Genomic DNA, 26,051 nt, shown 5'->3' on the forward strand with positions numbered 1-26,051 from the left:
ATCAATATAAAATTTAAGAGAAAAATTGAATTTCAAATCTTATATTATTATATAATTTTTGTCATTTAGGGTATATAGTAATTAATAAAATGATGCATAATTAGAACAAATTAATTAGCGAATCCTTAATCTTTTCAAAATGATGCATAATTTTACATAAAGCATCTTCTACAAATGATAAAAAAAAAAAAAAAAAGACAGAGAAAATAATTTTTTATACTTTCACTTATCTTGTTTGATTTTAATATTATTTCCTTGCTCCATATTTCAAGCTTGTACAAAACAATTATTGTATAATATTATTTTAAAAGGATACTTAAATTGAAAAATAAATCTAAATATACACTTAATATAGAATGGAGAGAGTATGGATAAATTGCATTTTATACGTATGTATGCATATTCCTTTCAATTTGCTCGTGTAGTTGACAAGTCTTCATGTATTATTTTCACTATTAATTAATTATAAAAGACAAAGAATACTAGAATAGTCACTAAGGCCAGTTGTCAATTTACTCAGCATTGTGTTCATGCACTTGCACACATTAGCCACAGTTGTATTCAAAATTTTTAAAATTCCAAAAAAAAAAACTTCAAATTTCATACTTTTCCACGTTTTTATACGAAATTTATATAATTTTTTCAACTCTCCAATTTCAATGGTTAGCTCTTTAAATACGTGTCTTAAAAAATCATACTAATTAGTATGATTTTTGAAGTATTATCCCTTAAAAACATAATTCATTGGAGTTCTCAAATTTTATACCCTAAACTTCCACTAAATTTATGATTATGTTTAATCCTTTCGTGTATTTAATTTAAGTAATTAATAATTTATCTTCTTAAATTTTTGTTTGAGTATTGGAAAGGGAATTTAAATATGAATCTACTACCATATCATACATACACTTTATCACTGCAGTATACCTGGATTTACTTCTTGAAGCAGGTAAGTTTAATAGGAAAAAAAAAAAAAAAAGTTACTAATCTTATTTTAGACATAAACCCACGTTTTATTTGACTATATATATCCTCCCAATCAAATCACCCAAAGAAAGAGTTAGGAAAGCCACGAAAGGAGATTTCCCATCAGCCATGGCTTGTGCAGACCTTTTCAAAAAAGTAAATAATATTTAATAGATGGCCACAATATACTTTTGGACATTTGCACATACTTTGTCTTCTTTATGTGTGTGTATATATATCCCCTCTTGGCCTCATTTCTACTCTATGCATTGAGAGGTTTCACTAATTTCATTTCCTCTCTCACTCTACTATCAAACACTACTAAATTAAATACATACATTATAAAAATGGTGAGAGCTCCTTGCTGTGAAAAGATGGGGTTAAAGAAAGGCCCATGGACTCCTGAAGAAGATCATATACTTATCAATTACATTCAACAATATGGCCATGGCAATTGGAGGGCACTTCCCAAACAAGCTGGTAAAATACTACTTTTCTTTCCTTTTCTTTTCTTCTTTAAGTGTTGAAAGTGGAGGATTCGAATTTGGTCTATTACTAGCATATGCACACTCATCGAAAAACTATAATTAAATGTGTATAATCAAACTTCTTAAAACAAGAACAAGAAATAATTAACATTTGTTTTTCATTAAATCTTTTAGGTTTATTGAGGTGTGGAAAGAGTTGTAGACTCCGGTGGACAAATTACCTGAGACCAGATATTAAACGTGGAAATTTCACCAGAGATGAAGAGGAAACTATCATCAAATTGCATGAAATGCTAGGAAATAGGTATGTTTTTCCATCAATAATAATCTGATCTTGATCTATATGCATACCGGAGAATGCTATGCATAAAACGACGTGTGATTAATCAACTTGCCACTAATTTAATTACAATACAAAAGCATGTGAACTCTGCAAAATACTCTTTGTCGTGACTACCCAATATGCTAATTTAATTAATTAACAATAAACACTGCACGTTTCTTTAAACCTATTGTTAATTTGAAGTGGTATCAAACAAGATATGCACTTTGGTTTAATAAATCATGTGACTAGGTAAAGAATATTACCATTTTAAATTCCTGAAAAGCAAGAAACTAAGTGCCTGACTTGACCTTTTTTATCTTTTGCAGATGGTCAGCTATAGCAGCAAGATTACCAGGAAGAACAGATAATGAAATAAAGAATGTATGGCATACCCACTTGAAGAAGAGATTGAAACAAAATAATAGTAATGACCTAAATCAAGAAAACAAGAAACGGTCTATTGATACAGATAGAGTCAGTCAAGAACTTAAACCAGAACTAGAATTGGCAAGTTTACCTAATATTGGAGGATATCATGAACAAGGTATAACGGAAGATAGACCAGTATCGCCACGGCAATGTTCAAGTGATGTCTCCTCTGTTACTACAGTTGATGATGGCATAAACAATCTTTCGTCGATGAAAGTTGAGTCATCAGAAAATTTCCCAGAAATGGATGATAATTTTTGGTCAGAAGTATTGTCAAGTGATAATTCGAGTTCGGCAGACGATTTTCCAGCGGCGGCGCAGTTGCAAATTCCGTTTTCTCTGGTGGGAAGTGGCAGTGGACCAGTCCAATATGCTTGTAACTCAAGTATGTATGAGAGTATGGAGATGGATTTTTGGTATAACCTATTTACAAGAGCAGGAGAATCACTAGAATTACCAGAAATTTGAATAAAAATTATCCGATGTAATTTTCTTTTTTTAATTTTGGTTCTCTCAGATGGCAAATGATATTATGCATTGCTATCAGATTTGTTGACTGTTAAGAAGAGAAGATAATTTAGATTGGTACGTACATATTCAACTTGCTGAAGAAATGTGTACTTTTTTGGAACAAAACATTAGTAATTTGTACAATATAATCAAAGCTTTTTAGATTTAACACAAAAATTACACTTCGTTTGGATGAGACACATCTAATACAGTAAGATAAGCAAACTTAAGTTGAAGTAATGGCGTTTTTTGTGTTTAAAATGTATGCCAGCTGGTGAATAAAAGTTTAATAACTTTGTATTATTTAATTTAAAGGTACTGAAAGAAATTAATTCATCATCAGTTGATATATTTGTGTATACTACAAAAATATATTATATGCATCTCTTTTTTGGGTGTGAGCCAAATGTTATAATATAAGACTACAGTACAGACCGATCTCTGTCTGCTTCCTTCGTAGGCTCCACTTAGGAGCACCACTGGATACGTTAACTGATCTAAAGTTATCAACCTGTAATATTATTATAGTTTATAGCTTTCGTATAATTAAATCTTTGCTCTTAATTTCTTTCACTAATACGGCTGATTTAGTCGTTATGTGTCTGTCAAAATCATATTAAAAATTGTTTTACGAAAAAAACAAATAAATTGGATCAATTCATTGAATTTAATGATATATATTTAGATATGAACGAGGTATCTATTGAGTATGGATTCAGTTTTCACTTAACTTTTTAAGATAGAATATAGTGTATTGGGGAAAGCCTTATGGCTTGGGTTTGGTAATCCGGTAATTTGAGTTCTTACTATATGTATGTTTATTTCTATTTAATTCTTAAATAAAAATTCTTCTTTAGTGATTAAAAAAAAAAAAAGAGGTATGCAAATATCATTTACTAATAAGTTTTAACTTCACAATACTAGAATTATCTTTATGAATATGAGTTTACAAATTTGATATATTCTTCAATTGAAATCAAATTTATCAAAAATACCTATTAATGATCTTTCTTTTTTTTTTTTTTTAATAATAAGATGGAATTAACTTGATTCTATTATTAATATAAACAAATTTGAAATTTTGATTTGGTTCAATTATTAGTCTAAAACAAAGCTGAAAGTTTGATTAATATTTTTGATTTACTGTAGCCAAATTGGCAAAATAATATTGTAAGTTATATAAGAAGAGATTCAAATTTGAAACCTCCGTCCGCTTCTTATGTTCTTAGAAAGAAATAAAATTACCAACCATACCACGCTTTATTTGCTAGATAATAATATAATTTAGTTATTCAAAATGATTAATTTTCATAATTAATTAGTTTCTTAATTTTACTAATTATAACCAAACTCAAATTATATCAATCCAATATATTGTTGAACCCATGTAAAAAATTCATTGTATTTGAATGAAATGAATTGCATCAACTCAATGCTTACCTACTGAAACATGTTTTTCTTGTTGGATCATATCTTATAAAATTATATGATCTTCCATTAACTAAAATATCTACATGATTGCTCTATGTCCACTCTATTGTCTTCCCATCACATCATTGGTGGCATAAACCAAAATAGCACCAAGTGCATGCATTGTTAATTGAAAATTTCCCAGAAAACAGCTAAATTTGTGATTCAACAATCAACACATTTTTTTTGCCCAATTGTGTTTCTTTATGCTATTTTACTTAAAGATATAACATAGGCTTTTCACGTGGAGAACAAATTTTGTAACATCCCTTCCCAGTCCACCCGTTAACTCGAATGAACCGAGCCGAGACGCTACAATCTGGTTGAATTTATATCCTTTCAGGCTGATATCCTTATGTATGTTGAATAATAAATCATGCTGTTGCTTTTTTTTTACATTAGTAAAATAGAGATATGTACTTAACATTTACAAGATATTATATTAGTTTCCAAAATGAAATGGGCCCAACTATGTGCCCGGTACATGCCATGATAAGAATAGACAGAACCAAAATATCAAAATGAATAGCTACCCTGAAGACTGGGTCTTCCAAAGATGAACTGCCGCAGTTGTACGATGATTCTCTACAGTCCAGACCTAGAATCTGCGAGTTAAAACAAGTAACTCGCTGAGCAAATAAAGCTCAGTGGATATCTCAACTTAATAAGAAATAAATAAACATGCAATCACACATATCAATATACTTTCATGATCTTACCTGCTGTTCATTATGCTGTATAAATTATGCACCTTTTATAATTTATACATAATACAATCCCATAACTGTATGGCTCCATAAGGTTACAGTGAAATGGCATTTATTATGCTGTTCATTATGTTGTTCATTTATCCATTTCATCCTATGCTTTCTCATCATTTCCAGTTCTCTCACTCAACATTAAGCAACATATTTTCTCATTATCAACACACCACACAAGTTTTCATGCAAGGAAAGTGATAAATTAAAAGAGATATCAAACCTTCACTCTAAAAAACTTGAGCTGTTCTTTTTAGCTTCCTTTTTCTACTACCTTTAAACTCACTTCACCTATAAATAAGAATTCTTATGAATACTCTAAAAATATCACCAAATGATTCAATTATGAAATTCAAGAAGATTTACTTACTTGGATAGAATAGAGGTTGAAATTATTGCTTAACTACTATTAAAATCTTCACTACCATTAAAATTGATGGAGGAAGGAAGGTGGAAGAGGAAAGGAGAGGAAGGAGATGAAGATAAGGATGAAGAAAGGAAAATGAAATGGTAATCACAGGTAGGCTCTAGAATTTCAATGATTTTGTGTGTAAAATTACCAAATGGTACTTCAATTGTCAATAGGTTACAACTTAATATCTAAGCTTTATAGTTTAGTGCAACTAAGTCCTAATTCTTATACTTTGATCTTTTTGTTTTATTTAAGTAAGTCCACTTCTTTTACTTATTTAAGGTACATCCTATTCTACTCCACTCTGGATTTAAATGGCTCGAATCGGGTTTTAGTTCTGCCCGACTCGACTCGACTCTATGCAACGATTCGATTCAGTAGGATGTCACAAATTTTTAAAAAAAATATTATTATTCTATCATTTTCTCGACGTAAAGTTAGAATTAATTTTGTTTAAATCGAAACATTATTTATAATTAATGTAAATATAGGTGTGTGCTCATACATCAGGTATACACAGTCTTTCTCTTAAGCCACATTTCCTATGTCCGTCTCTAACGGAAGGAACTAGTTTTTGTTACTTACTGACATGTTAGATGGAAATTGATCTGAAACCATCACTTCAACCAACAATTTAGTCTGAACTATTTCTAAATTGAAGAAAAAGGACAGAAGGTTGAAAAAATGGATCGAAGAGGAGAAATGATAAAGAAATAAAAAGAAAAGTTAGTTAAACAAAAAGAGCAAAAATTGCCTAGACTTTGAAAATAACAGTTGCGTAAGACATTTTGGGGCCAAGAGATTGCGGATGGGACACGCATTGAACTGAAAAGGAAGAACAAGAAATAAAACTCAACTGTTAATTAAAAAGGGGGGTGGTGGTGTGGCATCTGCTCGGCCATTGATAAGAAGTTATGAAGCATCAATGTTGAACATGTGAGAGAATGGAGTATAGCCAGCTAGTGATATAGAAATTTTGACTAGAAAATACAATTAAAGTAACCGACTTTGCTTGTGGGAATGTTGATTTTAGGGCTAATTGATTGATCAGGTTTGCTCACTCCTGTTAAATCCATGACCAATAAGGTGTTAGTTGGAATATTAAACGACTTCAATTTTCTTAAAATTGAAAATATAAGTTTGATTCCTGAAAAACACATTTATTAGACTATCAAAAACTTTTACAATTCGAGAACTACACCTCCTGATTCGACTAAAAAAACCGACTTGATAAAGAAACTGTATATATGTCCATATATAAGGTTTCTGATGGCAGCCATTGTTGTCGACAACGACAGTAGCTAATTTGGTTGAGATGATTGACTTTTTATTTTGTCTATATATATATATTGCATTAGCTTTGAGTTTTCCTTTTCGCCAGGATATTGGTGGATATATGCTTATCAACTTAATTATAAAATTTTCAATTTACATATAATTGAGGGTTAATTATATAAGTGCAAATTGAGATGTGTTACATGGTGCTTCAAGGTTAGTAATGTCTTTTTAACTTGTCTCGAGATCAAATGAGCTAAAATAATATCATGTGATATACAACACGAGGAAATCTTTCTATTTAGTAACTCTTATTAAATTGATTAAAATTTTTAATTAAGAAGATTTAAATTATTAATTATTAAACTCGAGATTTCTCATCCAATATTTTTTTTCAAGATAAGAGAACACCAAAGTGTTTTTTCAAAATCTTGTGTTTTGATATAAAAATTTCTTATATTTAAAAAATTTTGAGAACCAAAATGCGATATAATTTAAACTATTAAAAATTCACAACTAATAATTAAGTATTAAAATTTAGCCTTTGTAAATTGAATAATCTTCTTATTGTTTGGAAGAACATCACTATCTATACATTTTCAATCACTTCAGGAAAATGATCCATGAATTTGGACTGAACTTTTGGATCAAGCGTAGTTCGGGCTAAAGATTAGATAAATCTAAACCCGAATTAGGACCATTGTGGCCCATTAAATGAGCAGGTCATTTATGTATTGGTCATTTAAATATAAAGAAAGAAGGTCCAATGGGCTCATTCAAACCGCCTTAGAAGGATAAGAATGGAAACCTATTTAAATTAATCTGTAGCTCGGGTTCTAAATCTGATCTCTTCCACGCTTGATAGCTTCTCCCTGAAATTATCCTCTGTCTCGAATCTCGATTTAGGGTTTCAACTTTCAGTACTCACTAGGGTCTCATTTCGCGATTAATCATGGCAACCGCATCAGGTATGTCTCCCCCCACTTTTTTTTTTTAAAAAAAAATTTTCCAATATCTCAATTTCTTTTATTTTATATCTTTCGCTATTTGCCGTTCAATTCAGTTAATCATTTAAATTAAATAAGAGATTATGTTCTGGGGTTTTCTTTATGAGAGTGTTAATTTTGAAGTGGAAAAGAGCTAATTCTGATCGATTTAGTACCGAAAATATTTGGCAATGTTTTGTTTGGAATCTGCATCAATTTATGAGAAACGATTTATCCCACTTAGTTTCAAAATTTTCAGTCTGATGTTGTTGTTGATTTCTCGAATTAATAGATATTGATATTGGTTATATAACAGAGAGCATGCTCAAAGTTCCTTTTTTCTAGTGTGATTTGATGTTTATTTGCTAACCTATTTGATAAGGTATGGAAAAGCTAACTAGTTGGTGTGTGTTATTTTGGCTTTGCAGTTGCATTTAAGTCTAGGGAAGATCATAGGAAGCAAATTGAATTGGAAGAAGCGCGCAAAGCGGGACTTGCTCCTGCTGAGGTTGATGAGGATGGAAAAGAGATTAATCCTCATATTCCTCAGTATATGTCTTCGGCTCCTTGGTATCTTAATAATTCTGAGAAACCCGTAAGTTGCTAGACGCATTGGGTGTTATGACTTGCATAACTTTCATATGATGTGTGATTTTTGACTCAATATTTTCCTCTATTTGCTTATCAGAGCTTGAAGCATCAAAGGAAGTGGAAAAATGATCCAAATTATACAAAATCATGGTATGACAGAGGTGCAATAATGTATCAAGCTGATAGATACAGGAAGGGTGCGTGTGAAAAGTAAGTGGCCTCTATCTCTAAGTCGTGTGTCTGTGATACGTATGCATATTCCCATATAATATTATTATAAAGATTATAATTATCTTTGCATATTTGCTACAGTTGTGGAGCCATGACACATGATGCAAAGTCCTGCATGGAAAGACCCCGGAGAGTGGGGGCAAGGTGGACTAATAAACACATTGCTCCTGATGAAAAAATAGAGTCTTTTGAGCTTGATTATGATGGCAAGCGTGACCGATGGAATGGATATGATACATCAAGTTATGCTCATGTTGTTGCAAGATATGAAGCAAAGGAGGCAGCTCGAAGGACATATTTGAAGGAACAACAACTTAAGAAACTGGAGGAGAAAAATGGTAACCAAAATGTTGAGGATGGGGCTAGTGATGAAGATAATGATGAAGATGATTTGAGGGTAGATGAAGCTAAGGTTGATGAGTCCAAACAGATGGACTTTGCAAAGGTAGAGAAGCGTGTACGAACAACCGGTGGTGGGAGCACAGGAACTGTCAGGTGAGGACTGCTTAATTGCTTGTGCATGACCTCGTTGGTTGCTTTTGCATGTATTCCAAGTTGCATGTTGGATGTTTGCTAAATTGCAACCAACTTTTTTGCAGGAATTTGCGTATTCGGGAAGATACGGCAAAATATCTTTTAAATCTTGATGTTAACTCTGCTCATTATGACCCCAAAACCCGCTCAATGCGTGAGGATCCTCTTCCAGATGCAGATCCAAATGAGAAGTTCTATGAGGCAAGTGCCATTGAATGTAGACAATAAATTAAGCACTTGCAACGTCATGTCATCTCTCACATTGACCAAAATTTTTTCTTATTATTCTTTAGGGAGATAATCAATACAGGAATAGTGGTCAAGCTTTGGAGTTCAAGCAGCTGAACATCCATGCTTGGGAGGCATTTGATAAGGGGCAAGATATTCACATGCAAGCAGCTCCATCCCAAGCAGAGTTGCTATATAAGAATTATAAGGTCATAAAGGAGAAATTGAAGACCCGGACGAAGGATACAATTATGGAGAAGTATGGCAATGCTGCCAATGAAGAAGAACTTCCTAGAGAGCTTTTACTGGGACAAAGTGAACGACAAGTTGAATATGATCGTGCTGGACGGATCATAAAGGGGCAGGTAAGATTTGGTTTAACATTTTATCTATAATGTTACAATCATTGACTCAGTTTGATGATATGGCTAGGAAGGAAGGGCGCCTTTAGCATGTAAAATGGAATTTAGAATCATTTTCAAATTTGATATGAGATTCTTAATTGTATAACTTTCGTTTTTTAATTTTAAAATTTGGCCTTTGGTTTATGACATTATGTTTCAGCCTAAGTTGTGAAGAATTGTGTGCTGTTATCTACATGTAGTTGCAACTACGTATTTTTTGGAACTATTATAGGTGACCTTTTGATTTGGTGCATATGAATTATGGTTTAATCCCTGAAAGAGGAAAAAGAGGAACATGTTTGGCATTGTCCCCCCCTCCCCCTTCCCCTCCTTTCTTTTCTCCTCTCCTGAACATTGACTATATTTTGTCTCAATTATTATGACGTGCTACTTACAGGAGGTTGTACTTCCTAAAAGCAAGTATGAAGAGGATGTTTTCATTAACAACCATACATGTGTGTGGGGTTCATGGTGGAAGGACCATCAATGGGGCTACAAGTGCTGCAAGCAGACTATTCGGAACAGCTATTGTACAGGTGCTGCTGGAATCAAGGCTGCTGAGGCTGCAACAGACCTCATGAAGGCTAATATTGCTCGCAAAGAGACGACTGAAGGTTTGTGTATAAGAATTTTCTAGGATTTTATTCCTGATGTTGAATGATGTATGGACTTCCTTTTGGAATTAATTATGCATGATACTATATTTTCTGTTATTAACTGTGTTCGTATCATAAAACCTGCACCAGAGTTGCCGGCGCCATCTGAGGAAAAAAGGCTTGCTACCTGGGGAACAGAGGTTCCAGATGATTTGGTTTTGGATGAGAAGTTACTAGCTGAAGCCCTTAGAAAGGTGAATATGCCAACGTCTTTTGATCATCTTTTGCTCTTGTTCCTTTTCCTTTTCCAACAAAATGGTATGAGTGGGTTTTTAGAACCTCTAAATCTACCTGTGGCCAGAAAACACTTGAGATATTAGCTCAACTAAAGATGTGAGGATCAGAGATTCACTTCTTGGATGTTCTGTCAACTAGCGGTTGAAGTTGTCCATAGACTTCATTTGTGTTTTTGCATGCTAAGGTCACATTAATGATAACTGTATGCATATTTATTTTGTACAGGAGAATGAAAGAAAGAAAGAAGAGAAAGATGAAAGGAAGCGCAAGTACAATGTTACGTGGAATGATGAGGTTTTTGTTTTTCCTTCATTGTTACTGCAAGATTATAATTTTAGGCCTCTTCTTAGGTTCCATAACTAATCTGTTAACAATTACAGGTTACTCCTGAGGAGATGGAGGCATATAGGATGGCTCGTGTACGTCATGATGACCCAATGAAGGATTTCCTTTAAGTTCCAATGTGCCAGTGCAGTCTCTGAGGCAGACATTTCTACTTCAGGCTATGCTGCACGGTTTGGCAGCCGACCAACTATACTTGCCGTTTGTCAGGGCCTTCTATTTATTACGAGGAGCTTCCCCTTTCTGACAACTTGGATGAGAATATGTGTCTATGCAGACAACCCTGTTTTTTTGATTTTTGTAAAAAGTTGTGTAATGACTGGAATGGAGAGAAATGGAGAATGATTATGATGTCTGTTGATCAACTTCTAGAGGTTTGTACTATATATCATATTGCAAATGTTCCTTTCAGGAAACTGTAGTAATGGAGCCATCCATTAGATCGTCTAGATGAGCATATCATTCCTTTACCATATATGCAGTTGCATGTATATTGAATTGCATTCACAGATTTCTATGGCCAAATGTAGGAGTAACACGTAGGTTTAAATTCTTTAATTATATTAAATGTATAATTATATTTTGATCTATTAAATTCTTTAATTTATAAAATTATATTAAATATTTTTAATCTGTTAAATTATTATATTGAACACTCTAATTCTGCAAAATTAGATAAATTAATTCATTAGGGAATTGAAAAATATAAAAATTATTATTTTAAAAGTATACTAGTAGGAAATAAAATTAATATTTTATATATAAAAATTAAAATTATCAATGTTTTGCATGCTTGCAAAAAATTAAAACCCTAAAAATTAACAAATAATTAAAGATTTTTATCATTTATCACGCACAAGCATAAAGTTAATTATTTGGAAGTATATTTACAACTTATTAAGAGCTATAAAAATTGTCTAACAGGAAAAAGTAAAATCCAAGATAAAACAACAGGCAGCTATGGCTACGAAGAACTACCGTTTTCTATATATATCCCACGGGCTATCTTCTCCTGAACCTCCATTTCTGCTCTGAAACTTGCAATAAATTGCTCAGCCCTTTCGTCTATTCCTCTCATTTGAGGGGATGCAAATCCCAAAGATTCCCACATATCATCTGCTTCACCGACGCCTCTTCCATTTCCTCTTCCATCTTCTCTACTTGCTTGCTTGTCCACCAAAACCTTGACAGTCTTAGCACTTTGCAGACGCTGTGCCACCAACTCATCAGCAACAGGCTCTCGAAAAAGCTTATCAATATAAACAGGCGCCGGTTTTTTAGGCGACGGAAAAAATACACTTCTACGCCGCCGTTTAAAAGGAAGAAGAGAATAACTAGACGAAGAGAAAATCCTTCTTTTGATGATAGCTTTCGTTTTGGTTTTGTACTTGGATTTTTTCTTCATAGACTTGGAGTCTTGGAGTTTATGGAGCGATAGTTTGCTTTGTAGTTTCGAGGTGAAGGCTTTCCATGCTTTCTTGGCTGGTGGAAGCCTCAAGTTCAAGCAAGACATTGATATGGTGGGTGTGGTGTTAGTTGAGATGTGAAGGGAGTGGTAAGATGGTGCTTTATAATTATAAGAATAGGTAAATGTATAGATTCTCTGGTGCAACTTGTATTTGTTTTATATATATGTATGTATTAAGTGATTCGTATTCTTTGGTGACAACTTGTAGATTGGCTTGGTATTTACGCTATAAGCCTATTTTTGATATTTCATGCAAGAAAATATACCAAGATGATGATGTCTAAGAAACAGAATCCGTGTCATGGACCAGCTTAGTTCTTACGCTATTAGTTTGAAATTACAGGAGGGAAATCTATATATATGATTAATTATTCTAATTCTACGCTTAACTTTGACGAGTAGATTTAATTAATAGTAATATAATTTTGTGCAGAAAGCATATACATAAACCATATGAATGTTTTGATAAATGGCCTATTTAATCTACTGAGAAGGTCTATTCTGCATTCAAATAGAACAGCCTTTATCTTTAAATAGTTTGCAAGATACCTAGACAACCTAAATTTTTATGATGGATATTGGATGTTTGTCTTTCTTACCCTTCTAATACTGTTATTTTGACCCAAATACATCATTTAACAATTAAACTTTCAACTTTCACAAAAAAAAATCTTGTGGCACCTGAACTATAAAATCGACTCTGTGATACGTTGAATTTCACTTTTTCAACAATTTCATAATCTTTACACTAAAGACAGTAAATTTTAATTTTTTTTTTTTTTTTGTATGAAAAATGTTGGTTTGATGGTTTGGTATGTGGTTAATACAACTTTTGGAAACATAAATTTAATTTTTTTTTTATTTTTCAATAAATATTTAATCGATCTAAGGTATTCAATTGGTCAAATAAAATATTTAACACCTATAATTTTATAAATTTAAGTATTTAACGGATCTAAATAAAAGTTGAAGTTACCACAAAATTTTTTATAAAAAGTTTTAATTGACCCTATTATTTTGCATTTTTTTTACTAAAAAGAATATTCTCTCCACTCTCGTTTAACGGATTAGATAAGAGACTAATCTCTTTTTAACCAGGAAATAATTAAAGGCATTCCAAAAATATTGATTTAATAACTTGATCCAGCGATCAAGGATTAAACTATCTTGAATTATATCTTTTCTTTTTCATATTAAGGATTCACTCCATACATGAAAAAACAGTTATGGGCAAGACAGAGGAAGGAAGAGACCGGGAGCAGCTCCCAAGCTCAAAAGTTTTTATTTATTTTTTATTTTTTATGATTTGGCCTCCATTAATTTTAAAATTAATTCCTTAAATTTTGGAGTTGGTTCTGCCCAGTTTATAAAAAAATTGAAGCTACAAATTAAAATAACATTAGTCTTGTTTCAAAAAAAGAGTGGAGATACTCATAAATAAAAAATAAAAAAAATATTATCTCATTTGCTTTTCGCGAAAAAAAAAAAAAAAAAAGAAATTGTGATTAAAACGAATCTTCCTTGTTTCCAACCTAACAAGATTATACACGGTTGCGTACGAGTATTCTAAAAATAAAGATCATGAATATATATATATGATCCTAATTTTATTCCCCTTTTGAACTTGGAAAGTTGTATTCTTTATTAAACATCCATCTGTTCACATCTTTTCAAATAATTAAATTTGCACACAAAATATAATTTAGTAGTAAGTGCATATACATCAATACTAAAAATAAATAATAATAAATTTATAACAAAAAAGGGATATTTGCCCTCTTAGGTGAGCTAATATATCAATTCTTTTTGCACATAAAATTGTGCTAAAATAACAATAATTTTATGTTTTAGAATTGTTATGATAATATGGTAAATAAAACATTTTTTTCGAGAACTACCCAAAAAAATACAAATTTTATTGGGAAGTCATTTTGTTATTATTATTATTATCATTATTTATATATATATATATATATATATATATACACACATGATCTCTCAACTTATACACAAATGAAAAACAGTAGAGAAATAAATTCATAATGATTTTTTACTATAAAATATTATATTATATCTTTGAGAAAATATTAAAAATTTTATTTAATTATAATTTGTCATAACATTTCCTTATTTATTTGAATGTGACATAAAATATTCTAAAACGGAGTTAGGAACATCACAACAAAGTTATAGAAATCCTTCTTTTAGACGACGGCAAATACATTGTTATTGTGAAATCCGCGTCAAAATTTTTAATTGAACTTTCCGTATATGATACCAAATCAGTTTAGCGATCACTAATTACAAATTAGCTCTGTAAAATGCAGCAGCCGGCTTCTTGTTTAACTCTAATTAAATAATTAATTAGTGCTAAATATTTTTACTATAAATAAGAGGATTAAGAGAATGTTTTCTTCAAAATAAAAGAGAATTGATTTCTAACCAAGCCTTAATTAAGCTTATTAGAGCAAAGAAGATAATAATTACTTATTAATGGCGAAATCTAGCACTCAAACTGCCATTTTTTTCTACTTTGCTGTGATTCTTTCTTTTCTCCTCATTGCCTCCTTCGCCGAAGGCCGATCATTGTTTGGCAGTAAGTCTTTCTTCTTCATAAATACTTCGTTTTGTTATAATTAAAGTTTCTTAACTAATGGATTTTAATTGTTTTTTTTTTCTTATGTTATCTGCAGTTGGAATTAAAGCAAAACCAGAATGTGACTCAGTTTATGGAGTGAACAGTGGAGATACTTGCTTTGCTGTTACACAGATTTTCAATTTGACTACTGAGTTCTTTGACTCCATTAATCCAAATCTCAACTGTACTTCCCTCTTTGTTGGTCAATGGCTTTGTGTTGATGGCTCTGCAAATTAATTAAGCGTCATGCAATAATCTTGAATTAAGGAAAAAAAAAAGCATAAATAAGGAGATAATCAACTCAATGAATTATTAGCTTATCTCCAATTTCTTTACTTTTCTTTGTTGATGTATTTTTGTTACTGGTTGCTGAACCAGCACCAGTAAGCTTTTTACCATTGTTCTTGAAATTTCAATGGACTGAGTTTACATTTCTTGCCAAGTTACGTGCCCTTTATTTTTTATTTTTTATTTTTTATTTGTTTCTCTTTAAATATAAATATTATAACATTGTTAAAAATAAAAATTTACAAGTATTTAATTTTTATAACAATATAAATATGTATAGTTAGATTTCTCTATTCAACTTAATAATAATAATGATAATATTAATAATAATCTTCTCAAAAAAAAAAAAAAAAGATAATAAAAATAACAGGGAAGGCAAGACAGATGGTGGTTGAAGAAGAGTTTGGTGTTCAGTTCACCACCACGTACTATAGTCCGTCACCAGCTGAAAGCATAAGGTGGCGACTCTACTCAACATAAGGACATGCCTCCATGCAAAATCCACCAGCTATAAAATGTGACCTTCACGTTTCAAACCCATCACCTCCCACTGTTCTTTGAACACTTCCAATGGCTACAACTAAGCTTGCTTTACTGTCTCTTCTTTCTCTGCTTGCTTTTGCTGCTGGAGCTAAATTCTATGACCCGAGAGCTCCAACTGAAGCACAGCAATGCCATCTCCAGAGAATTACCACAACCCAACCTTCTCATCGGATTGACTCAGAGGGTGGGGAAACGGAGATTTGGGATCCATCGGAGGATCAGTTTCAGTGTGCCGGTGTTGCCGCTTATAGAGATAGAATCCAGCCCAACTCTCTCTCCTTGCCCAAGTTTTTACCTGCTCCTCGCTTGGTTTATGTCATCCAAGGTAATTAAGCAATCAAATTTTTATGCGGTTAAGCTCGCTCGAAGATATTTTTTTCTCTTTAATTTCTCAATATCATGAATTTACGGTACAGGTAGAGGAGTGCTTGGACTTAGCTACCCTAGCGGATGCCCCCAAACATTCCACGCAGAGCAACAATCGAGAGGAGGAGAAAGCCAAACAGGAGCAAGACACGACCCACACCAGAAAATTCGCAGGATTCGTCGTGGAGACATCATTGCCATACCACATGGCGCAGTTGATTGGTGCTACAATGATGGTAACGAGGAGCTTGTAGCCGTCACTGTTGTCCATCTTAACAACAGGCACAACCAGCTCGACCAGTACTTGAGGGTAACAAATTTATATTACCTTGTTAAATTAAAGGCAAGATAGAATTAATTAGCATTATACTGATATTTGTGATGTGGTGGAAGGCATTTTTGCTCGGAGGCGGCCAATCCCGACAAAGAGAGAGAGAGAGTCCTGAAAGACCCCTTCGATCTATACGTGCACGAAAATCTGAGAAAATAAGAGAAACTTTCCAGAATGTTTTCCGGTCGTTGGATGAGCAGGCACTGGCCGAGTCCTTTAATGTTCCAACAGAAATTGTAAGGAGAATGCAGGCAGGAAACAACAGAGGAACAATAATTAGGTGCGACAAAGAAATGCGCACGATCGTGCCTGATGAACGAGAAGAAGAAGAGTTCACGTACAGCAGACCCGGCCAGAGCGGGAGGTGGATGAATGGAATGGAAGAAGCCATGTGCACAATGAAAACTATACATAACCTTGAGTCTCGTAGGGAAGCTGATTTTTACACAAAGGAAGCTGGTAGAATCCACCTTGCAAATCAACGAAAGCTCCCCATTCTCAGTTTCATGGACATGAGCGCTGAGCGAGGCGTTCTGCTGCCGGTAAATAACCATAAATGTCCATCTAAATTCTAATTAGTCAATCCTGGTTAAACTTAACACAATATTAATTTGAATGGTACTCTTATTGCAGAGGGCAATGCACAGCCCACACTGGTCCATAAACGATCAGAGAATAGTGTGTGCTCTTCGCGGCGACATGCACATACAGATTGTGGATGACAGTGGAAACACAGTAATGGACGAAAGGGTGAAAGAAGGAGACATGTTCGTGATCCCTCAATTCTATGCAGCACTTGGAAGGGCAGGAGAAAATGGGTTCGAGTACGTAACATTTAAAACAAGTAGCCAGCCTATCAAGAGCCCATTGGCGGGTTATACATCAGTGATGAGAGCCATGCCTCTTGATGTTCTGATGAACTCTTACAGAATGTCTCCAAGCGAAGCTCATCAAGTGAAGAGGAACAGGGATCCACAGTCCATGTTGTTTACTCCCACCAGCAGGAGACCATAAGTAAGTTACTACTAAAATAGCATTGTGATTGGTGCTTCTACTAGCCAAGGCCGCAACTAAGAGATCCTTCTTGTAAATTTAGAGAAGGGATCCGTCGTATATTGTAGTATAGAGAGTTGTAGAGTGTTAAAAATGTAGAACTTCAACTTCTGCAGAAATCAATAAAATGTGGCCTTCTTTTGTTTCTAATTAATAAAATATAAATTCCATCGGCTTTACAGTGGAAATTCACTACAAACCTTGTCTTTTTATAATTAACTTTCAAATGTTGCAAAACTATGTGTTACTCTGAGTTGTGACCTCTAAAACTTTACCCAAATTTCTTGCTTTCATGTAATATAAAACACACTAACATTAATTTATAACAATAAAAACCATCCTTTTCAAAAAAAAAAAAAAAAAAAAAAACAAAACAAAAAATAATAATAATAATAAATAAAAACCCAAGTATGAAATTTTATAAAGCTTGATGATACATAGAAACATTACAAAAACATGTCCGATCAATTAAAATGCTCTTATGGCTCTCTCAACACCTTCTCCATTGAGAAATATATACATTTGCTTAAAGGACAAATAAATAAAGAGAAACTGAGAGAGAATTTAATTTAAATTGAGAAATATATACTTATTTACTTAAATGAAAAATATTAAACTAAGAGAAATTAATTTAAAATGAACTAATTTACTTTAATACACATATTACAGCTGTCATCGAATTTTTTTTTTAAAAAAAATTATTTGTAATACAAATGTTTAGTATATTATATGTTCTAGATTAAAATTTAAGCATATTAATGTACACAAATGATAAATTCAACCAATTCTATGTTTCATGCATTAAACTTGTTTACCTATATATCTGATATTATTATAAAATCTGTTGTAATGATTCCAGTCAATTCTCAATTCACTGATAAAGGATTTTGATTCTTCATCGGAATCTCCATTTTACAACACAGCCCAAAAATAAAAAAAATAAAAAAATAGGACCAATAAAGTGAAAGAACAATCACTTCCAAATTTTTAACAAGACCTCAAAGCTGCCATTTAGAAAGTAAAGGGGTAAAGGAAAGAAGGAATAATGTCATTGCAGATGGAGACAGCTATTTATAAGCATTTGATCAATTGAACAAAAATATATCTATCCTGTAAAAGCTTCCTAAGTACCCAATTTCATTATTTGATAAAAAATTAACAAAAATATTAAACAAAGATTTCCCTGGAGTGTTACAAAACCCAGAGAAGCAGAGCAGAAATAACAAAAAGAAACAGAAAACCCGATAAATCTATTCTTACACCTTCTACAGAAGATCATCAATGAAGCCTATATGAGGGCTTGGATGCCAAGTTGTTGCATCTCTCTTAGCTTCCATATAGGATAGATGGCGCCTTCTCCAAGTTCTTCAGGATCTACTTGTTGCATAGCCCACGCGTAGTATACAGTGTGGATAGTATCCTAGGAGAGCCAAAATTCTCTCAGAATGCATTGACAATCCAAACATTAAATTTGATGTAACAAGTCAGGATGGCATCCGTATGAAGTTTTTGTTTAAAAGGTTGTTTAAACTACCCAATCCCATGCATGGAAAGCAATAAATCAAAATTGACCAAGATAATGGAGGCAGGGATCACAACATTGAAATTGTTTTAGAAAATGGCCAATGTTTATAAAATAAGGTCCATATATACCTTGCCCCCCTCTGTTATATTGCCATGTTGATCACGTACACAGTGGACTTGCTGTGTTTGGAACTAAATATTACAAGAAACAGAACCGTCAATTAACAGAAAGTTTTCCCCATGTCTTCAACCAAGTAATAAAGAAAAGGAAACAAAAGGAAAGAATAAGTACATACTGCAACAATTATTATTGGGGAGGTTCCCATCATTTTGGTCTCTCTTACTTCCACCTCAGATATATGTAGAATCTGCAATAAGATGAGGAATCTTTGAGTATCAACCCATCAAATGAAGTCTACATTAACTTGTCATATAAAATCAACAAAACTAATTTCAGTTTGTGCTCTGATATCTGCCATAGTGATTGATATTAGGAAAAAAAAAAGGGACATATCATGCTTACATTATGCATTCTGCAGCTTACATAAATGTCTGAGAGAATAATTACGCAATTTCAAGATGGACAGTTGGTTATTCCACACTAGCAGATATATAATCCCATCCAGATATTTGCCATAGTGATTGAGATTAGGAAGACAAAGTGGCATATCTTACACCTCATATGGTGCATGTAGCCTGTTAACTCGCAGCATTTTCTAGATCTCACGTCACGCAAACAAATGACAATCATAGCTATTATCCAGCGTTATTAGAAGATATCCTCAACAGTCAACATGTGCAATTTGCGGTTTTAAGCACGTGTGGGTGTAAGGGTTGGAACCCTAACCTCATGCACCATGAGACGCCTAACAACTCTCATTTGAAAAATTACTGTGAGAGGATAATTGTGCAATTTCAAGATGGATACTTGGTCATTCTATACTAGCAGATATATATATGGACTAATGCAATTCCAACTACATATATAACAGATCTTTTTAATATTGAAAAGTAGATTTTATGACGATGACAAAGTTAGCAACCATCATAAAGGCAGAAAAAAGGCATTCTTCCATCCATACATTTGAATAGTCAAAAGATTATGAAAAATTGTGACAAACTATTATGGTGATGATATAGTTAAAAGCACCTCAGTTCCTACAAAAAAATGGATGAATATGAAAACAATGACAAGGCTATTTCAAGGAAAAAGTTCTTACCTTATTTTCAAAATATATACCATGACTCTGAAAGGCCTTGTGCTCCGCCTCACACCGACTAACAACTTCTGGACTGCAGTACTTCTTCAAAGTCTCTAAATCTCCCTATACATATGAAACATTTATATTACTAACAAATAGACAACTTTGGTAACTAGATAAAGAGCATTATTCAAAATCAAATCCCCATGCCAAAATTCCAAAAAATAAAAGTGAGAGAGAGAGAGATAATGGGCGAAGAAGATCATGGCCTTGCAAGTAAGCTCAGAACCCACCTTTATGTAAGCATTAAGGACAGGTCTAACAGCTTCCTGGACTTCAGCCACAAAATCCACCAAAGAGAATGATCTGATGAAAGTAAAAAAAAAAAAAAAAAAGATATAATGATGGGGCATTAATAGGTTGTTGAAATTTGAAGATAAAATTCTTGGAAAAAGGAACACTCGTGACCATACGGATCTCGACGACGTATTTCTTTAAGTGATGATGCAGCATCAGTTTCTTGAAAGATAGTGTCACTAACACTGTCATCAAAAGAAAGTGTCAGCTAGGCAACTTTTTAGCGAATCATGTAAGTTGTAACATAAAAGAGAGAAAGTCAGCATACTCCTGAATTTTGTGAACAATCGGATTGTCACTGGTCTCCCATCTCTCCCTCATGTCCTCTGCAATCTGTGAATTCCAGCCAAAACAGAAGTAAGAACATGGATCAAGAGGGAGAAAATGAACTAACCCAGTGCAATGAATTGATAATTGCAAACGAAACAAATAATTAAAGCTTACAAAATATAAACAAAAAGGAGGAGTGGATCATACCTCGTGACTCTTTGTTACAACAGGCTCACTAAAGCCAGCAAAACGCTTGAATACAGGATGACCTTGCATCTGGTTTAGAAGAAGATATTTATTTCAATATAAGAAGCAAGATGATTAAGATAAATAATTTTTTTCCATTCTCATAACATTAAGAGGCATATTAGAAACAGAGGAAAATTTACCTTTTCTCTAACAGCCTCCCACTTTTTACTCCATCGAGACTGTTTGGAGGGTAAAACAGCAATGTCTGTTCTTGTGCTTGTTTCACCTTTGAAAGAAGGAGGTGGTGTATATTCCAGGTGTTTTCTCTTACTAGGATTACCGTTTAACTCATCCTTCACTACATCATATCCCTTCTTCACTATGTCGGTGACCTTTGCTTCCTTTAATCTCTGAAAGGCCAAAGACAACTTTGAGGAAGGTATGCTTGACTTAAATTTTCTAAAAAATGTTTCTCCATGATCACTACTCCCAGTTTGCTTGTTAGTCTCTTCACCAGATGAAGCGTTCCTGTCATCTTTTATATTGGTGCCATCTTTATCTGAATTGCCGGTGGACTCAGATGACTCTTGCTTCCCAATTTTAAAACTTTCTTTGACCTGACTCACACAGAGTCCATTAAATAATTAGTGTTGGTCATTAGATTAAAACACAGAGAAAACAATCAATGTGAACTGCAACCAGACCTCTTCTGAGGCAGCTGAGATCTTCTCTTTAACGTTGGCAGAAACCTGAAAACAAAACAAATACCAATTAATCAAATTATACCAATCAAGAGGCTATATTTAGTCCATACTAGGAAGGATATTAGAAAAAGAGAGGATGATAAACAATTAATGTCACATCTAATATTACAGAAGTTTTCATGTAGACCAGCCTCATAAAGTTAGAATTTCCAGACACATCACATGTACGCGCGCAAGTATAAAAAAGAATCAACGACTTATGGTAGAAACAAGATTATGCCAGATTATTACAGACCAGAGCTGGTGTCAAGTATTACATTTGAGAAGATGAAATAGAAGTAAGATGACACAAAAACAACTTGCCAAGCAGCAATGTTGTAGATGGTATAAGATCCAAAGCAATATAAATATGGTAAATGCATCAACCCAAGTACTTCAGTTGAAGTTTACATTGCATAATTATAATGTTACATTAGAGTATATTGAAGATAATCAGAAAGGCAGTCCCTTCATGTAGATATTGAGTTCATGGGACCAACAACATGAAATCTGAAATTGAATAGCAAGGAGCAAAATACTCAACTATAACATCTGAATCAATTGAATAGTACCTTTTTTGCAGCAGCTTCAGCCTCTGTCCAAACACCATCCACGTGCTTGTACAGCTGCTCAGTTGTCTGCTTCGTTCTGCATTCGCCATTTCACCATCTCAGGCCCTCCCTTGACATACAACAGTATGTCTCAGCCTATTAACTAATAAAACTAAAATTATACAAGGCATGAATATAATGCCATAAACTTACCTAACTTTCAAATCATCTTTTACCCCTTTCAGTTCTTCTGCTTTCTCCTTTAAATCCTTGACGGACTGCTGAAATTCTGGATTTCTGGATCCAACAAAATAATAAGTTTATTACTAAACACTTGTTTGCAGAATCAAAGAAACGGAGTGGAACTGAAAATAAAACAACAACAACAACAACAAAATTCCAAACTAGTAGGGGATTGGCTATATAAACCCTCTGTTTCTATTCTGCTATATTCATTTCTAAGTACACACTAATGTAATTAGATAAATGAATAAACATATTTAACAAACCCATGAGATTCTTAGAAGAGACTTGATCACTCAATCTACTGTCATAAAGATCATTCACATTCCACCTACCTCTAAACTAATTATGGAGTTTAAGGTTTAGTTGATAATTGACTTAAGAGTTCAGTATTCACACCTAGCAGGAACATAAATTTTAAAAATGATTTGAAACCGCACACCTGCTTCTACCTTCAAAGGGCACAAATACAGAATTCACCAGTATGCTTGATAGGGAAAATTTATAAAGAACAAAATGTTAAGGCTTACAATGACTAACGGTTATAAATGGACAAAGAAATACAGTGTCCTGGGATTTAGAATTAGATGATCACATACACAACCATTAACCTCAATCAAAAAACAAACGCCTAGGTATCTAAATTTAACAAATTGCAATCTACACATGCACTAAAATAAAGAAAGAAAGAAAGCCTAAAAGAGAAATCATGTTAAGCAATACCTAGTGGCCTCTCCTTTCACTTTCTTGGAGAACTCATTGAATACACCAAATCGACGATAGCCCAAGTACCCATTTGGCGAGGGCGAGGGCGAGGGCGATGGCAACCTTACTCCCGCACTTGAACCCTACCGCGCCAAATCCCAAACCAATAAATTGAAAAACTAATAAAAACAATAATATATCCAAAACATGATAACTTTCTGTTATTTCACAATCCAGGGTTTAAGAGAAGAACCTGTTGAGACGTTAAGCGAAGAAGAAGGGGCTGCCTTGAGAGGAAAAAGTCTCGAACCAGTTTCCTACCCGCCATTAAGTCTAATTTTCTCGAGAAAATAGGGGTTTATATTTGGATTCGTTGCTCTGTGGCTATTTTCTTTTGTATATTATAGATTTTCCTCCCAGAGAAGGGAGACGAATTGTAGTTTTCGTGTCAACCAAACAAGCTTTAAGACTGATTGCCCTAACGTACCTGCGGCCGTTAGAGAGAGAACGTGTTTGGGTAACAGGATAATTTACAAGTGAATAGGGATTAGCACCTTTACATAGAACCGTAAACTGGATCTGTATAGCGTAGTTTCGTGGTTGGAGTAAGGGATAAAAAATGAGAATCGCTCACTCTGACCTCGTCCAGGATAGTGATGAACGTGTAACCAAACGCATGTTAGGGCTACGCGAAGCGGGTTCGCGGGTTCACCGGTTCAGGCTTGTAGAGAGAGGCTTCGTTTTTAATGCCCACATCTTTTTCATGGCAAATCTGAACTGCTTAATTACCAAAATTAAAAATAAAAAAAATTAAATTGTGGCATATTTTTCAATTTTAGTCAATATTTTCTATTTTAAAAATCAATATCTAAAATTATTCATTTTCAATTTTCCATCTAGATTTTGTTAAAAATACGATATTGTTGTTAGTAGGCCCATATTTGGACACTTCAGAACCACTTGCCACGTGAATACTCACGTAATTATATAAAAAAATTAGTTATATGTCCGCACAATATATAGATTAATACTTATAAATAATTAATATGAATTAAATTTGATTAAAAAATATAAATAAATTAATATGACGAAAAAATATTTATCTTTTTTATTCTTTGACTATGATGATAAAAATTACTAATCCGACTTTTTCTATAAATTTAAAAATAATAAAAGAATTTCACACTAATAAATTGATAACAATGAACTCACCCTTCTTGGCTAAACTAAAAACAATAAACATAAATACTATGTTTACAAATTAAAACAATTACTCAAACCATAAAATTACTTGAAAGGAAGAAGAAAGAAACTTTAAAAATTGTTAATCATATGTGTTTTTTGCTTAATATATTAATTTTTTTAAAAAAATTAGAAGATAATTAAATTATAAAATAATAAAATATTACTTCAATTTATAGTGTGGTTATTAATTATTGAAAAAACTAATTAATGTTCTATTATTAATAAAAAAAATCTATTATTTGATTCTTCAAAATTGGATAATTAAATAAAAAATTTTAAAATAATAAAATTCCACATCACCTACAAATTTAGCTGAATTTTTATATATTTATATAGATAGATAGATATAAATATAAATATAAATAGACAAATAGATATAGATTAATCATCATAAGAGTATGAATTTTGATGATTTTTACAATTTTTGCTAGAACTTTTAATTTTGTGTATTTGACCCTAAACTTATTTTGGCTGGTTAATTTTGTCTGGAAATTTAAACATTTGATATAAGTGCCTCAAATAATTTTTTATTCGATCGGTTCACCTATAATTTCTTCGTCCGCGTTCAAGGATACATCTCCAAACTCGGCAAGAGTAATAATCTCAATAATCAAACTCTATCGATCTGGTTCAAACCTTCAGGTGTTAACTAAACTAATAGTTTTTTTTTTTCCCTATATTTCTTCTTGAAAAATAAAGATTTAAAACTAATAATATCCTTCAGTTTAATCATCTTTAACAATTACATGAATATCTTCAAACATCACAAAACACAACCAGAAATTGCAGAGTCATAATATTTTTCTTTTTGCAGCAAAAACAGAAAAAATTGAAGTAATTAATTACAGGCCTCATTGGCATCAAAGAACAGCTTGGCTTGTCTCGCTGCAGCCTCCTCCGATACCAAAGCTTGAATAAACAGAGTCTTCACTTCCCAAGCAGAGTACTTGAACCCCTTTCTAGCATAAGAGTTCAAAAGAGCTGTACTCCCCTGCTTCAACAACCTACCGAACGCATTCTCATCGTCATTCCTAGCCGTTGATTCTACTAAAGTCAATCCAGATCTGTACCGTTCAAAGATTATCGACCCAAACACGTTTGACACCGTTGATGTCTGCGGTACCATCCTCGGCCACGCCTCTCGCCTGCTACTCCAATACCTGTAACACACAAACTCAACAGTTCAATATTAACTCGTAACTCAACTCGGGAAACTCGACCGAAGGTTACTCTTACTGCGGAGTGCATCTTCCTCTGGTTCTTGTGAAGAGAAAACCAGGTCTTGAAGCTGATGCTTTTGAAACTGCAAGGAAAAATAGAAGCAGAATGAGAACGAGTCGTCGACTCGGTAGGGGATAGGTCGGCATTTTATTGAGTTAGGTTGCTTCGAAATCTAAGCTTCCATCTTCTGAGATCTGCTTGAAACTTGCATATATGGGTAAGCATAAAGCAGCAGGAGAGGACTGTCTTCGTGATTTGGAAACAATTGTTGT

General features: G+C 33.1%; 6 protein-coding genes and 1 long non-coding RNA gene across 10 annotated transcripts; 3 read left to right on the forward strand and 4 right to left on the reverse strand.

Moving 5' to 3' along the window:
- Positions 1–1,207: 1,207 nt before the first annotated feature.
- On the forward strand, positions 1,208–2,954 carry LOC149497328 (transcription factor MYB14-like). Its single transcript, XM_089719133.1, has 3 exons — positions 1,208–1,446; positions 1,629–1,758; positions 2,106–2,954. Exons 1-3 carry the CDS (start codon positions 1,314–1,316, stop codon positions 2,674–2,676), a joined length of 834 nt encoding a protein of 277 aa, XP_089575259.1. The 5' UTR covers positions 1,208–1,313; the 3' UTR covers positions 2,677–2,954.
- Positions 2,955–4,603: 1,649 nt separating this feature from the next.
- Positions 4,604–5,433, reverse strand: LOC149497329 (uncharacterized). The gene is made up of 3 exons (XR_016320081.1): positions 5,317–5,433; positions 5,170–5,237; positions 4,604–4,793 (listed from the first exon to the last, which is right to left on the reverse strand). It is a non-coding gene; the product is annotated as an uncharacterized LOC149497329 (long non-coding RNA).
- A 2,010-nt stretch (positions 5,434–7,443) lies between these two features.
- On the forward strand, positions 7,444–11,291 carry LOC149497330 (pre-mRNA-splicing factor SLU7-A-like). Its single transcript, XM_089719134.1, has 10 exons — positions 7,444–7,601; positions 8,048–8,214; positions 8,308–8,420; positions 8,523–8,936; positions 9,041–9,180; positions 9,273–9,568; positions 10,005–10,221; positions 10,354–10,457; positions 10,726–10,794; positions 10,881–11,291. Exons 1-10 carry the CDS (start codon positions 7,586–7,588, stop codon positions 10,953–10,955), a joined length of 1,611 nt encoding a protein of 536 aa, XP_089575260.1. The 5' UTR covers positions 7,444–7,585; the 3' UTR covers positions 10,956–11,291.
- Positions 11,292–11,660: 369 nt separating this feature from the next.
- On the reverse strand, positions 11,661–12,417 carry LOC149497331 (uncharacterized). Its single transcript, XM_089719135.1, has one exon. It carries the CDS (start codon positions 12,353–12,355, stop codon positions 11,807–11,809), a length of 549 nt encoding a protein of 182 aa, XP_089575261.1. The 5' UTR covers positions 12,356–12,417; the 3' UTR covers positions 11,661–11,806.
- Positions 12,418–15,760: 3,343 nt separating this feature from the next.
- Positions 15,761–17,679, forward strand: LOC149497332 (11S globulin seed storage protein 2-like). The gene is made up of 4 exons (XM_089719136.1): positions 15,761–16,104; positions 16,196–16,455; positions 16,539–17,018; positions 17,110–17,679. The coding sequence occupies exons 1-4, from the start codon at positions 15,807–15,809 to the stop codon at positions 17,488–17,490; spliced, it is 1,419 nt and encodes a 472-aa protein (XP_089575262.1). The 5' UTR covers positions 15,761–15,806; the 3' UTR covers positions 17,491–17,679.
- Positions 17,680–18,556: 877 nt separating this feature from the next.
- Positions 18,557–23,851, reverse strand: LOC149497333 (mitochondrial import inner membrane translocase subunit TIM44-2-like). 4 transcript variants are annotated; one of them, XM_089719138.1, is made up of 14 exons: positions 23,567–23,849; positions 23,332–23,456; positions 22,579–22,662; positions 22,387–22,462; positions 21,776–21,820; positions 21,272–21,688; positions 21,090–21,158; positions 20,881–20,945; positions 20,729–20,797; positions 20,549–20,621; positions 20,274–20,378; positions 19,350–19,421; positions 19,183–19,245; positions 18,557–18,949 (listed from the first exon to the last, which is right to left on the reverse strand). In XM_089719138.1, exons 1-14 carry the CDS (start codon positions 23,639–23,641, stop codon positions 18,818–18,820), a joined length of 1,470 nt encoding a protein of 489 aa, XP_089575264.1. In that variant the 5' UTR covers positions 23,642–23,849; the 3' UTR covers positions 18,557–18,817. The 4 variants fall into 4 exon arrangements, with proteins under 4 accessions (XP_089575264.1, XP_089575265.1, XP_089575266.1 ...); XM_089719139.1 differs by lacking the exon at positions 19,183–19,245 and having other exon boundaries at positions 23,567–23,851; XM_089719140.1 differs by lacking the exon at positions 23,567–23,849 and having other exon boundaries at positions 21,776–21,822; positions 22,388–22,495; positions 23,332–23,388.
- Positions 23,852–25,258: 1,407 nt separating this feature from the next.
- Positions 25,259–26,038, reverse strand: LOC149497334 (pollen Ole e I family allergen protein). Its single transcript, XM_089719142.1, has 2 exons — positions 25,795–26,038; positions 25,259–25,718 (listed from the first exon to the last, which is right to left on the reverse strand). Exons 1-2 carry the CDS (start codon positions 25,923–25,925, stop codon positions 25,397–25,399), a joined length of 453 nt encoding a protein of 150 aa, XP_089575268.1. The 5' UTR covers positions 25,926–26,038; the 3' UTR covers positions 25,259–25,396.
- Positions 26,039–26,051: the final 13 nt, after the last annotated feature.

Source organism: Jatropha curcas, chromosome 3 (assembly GCF_041381405.1).
Source record: "Jatropha curcas cultivar XTBG-Jc1 chromosome 3, XTBG_Jcur_1.0, whole genome shotgun sequence".
Taxonomy (NCBI): domain Eukaryota; kingdom Viridiplantae; phylum Streptophyta; class Magnoliopsida; order Malpighiales; family Euphorbiaceae; genus Jatropha; species Jatropha curcas.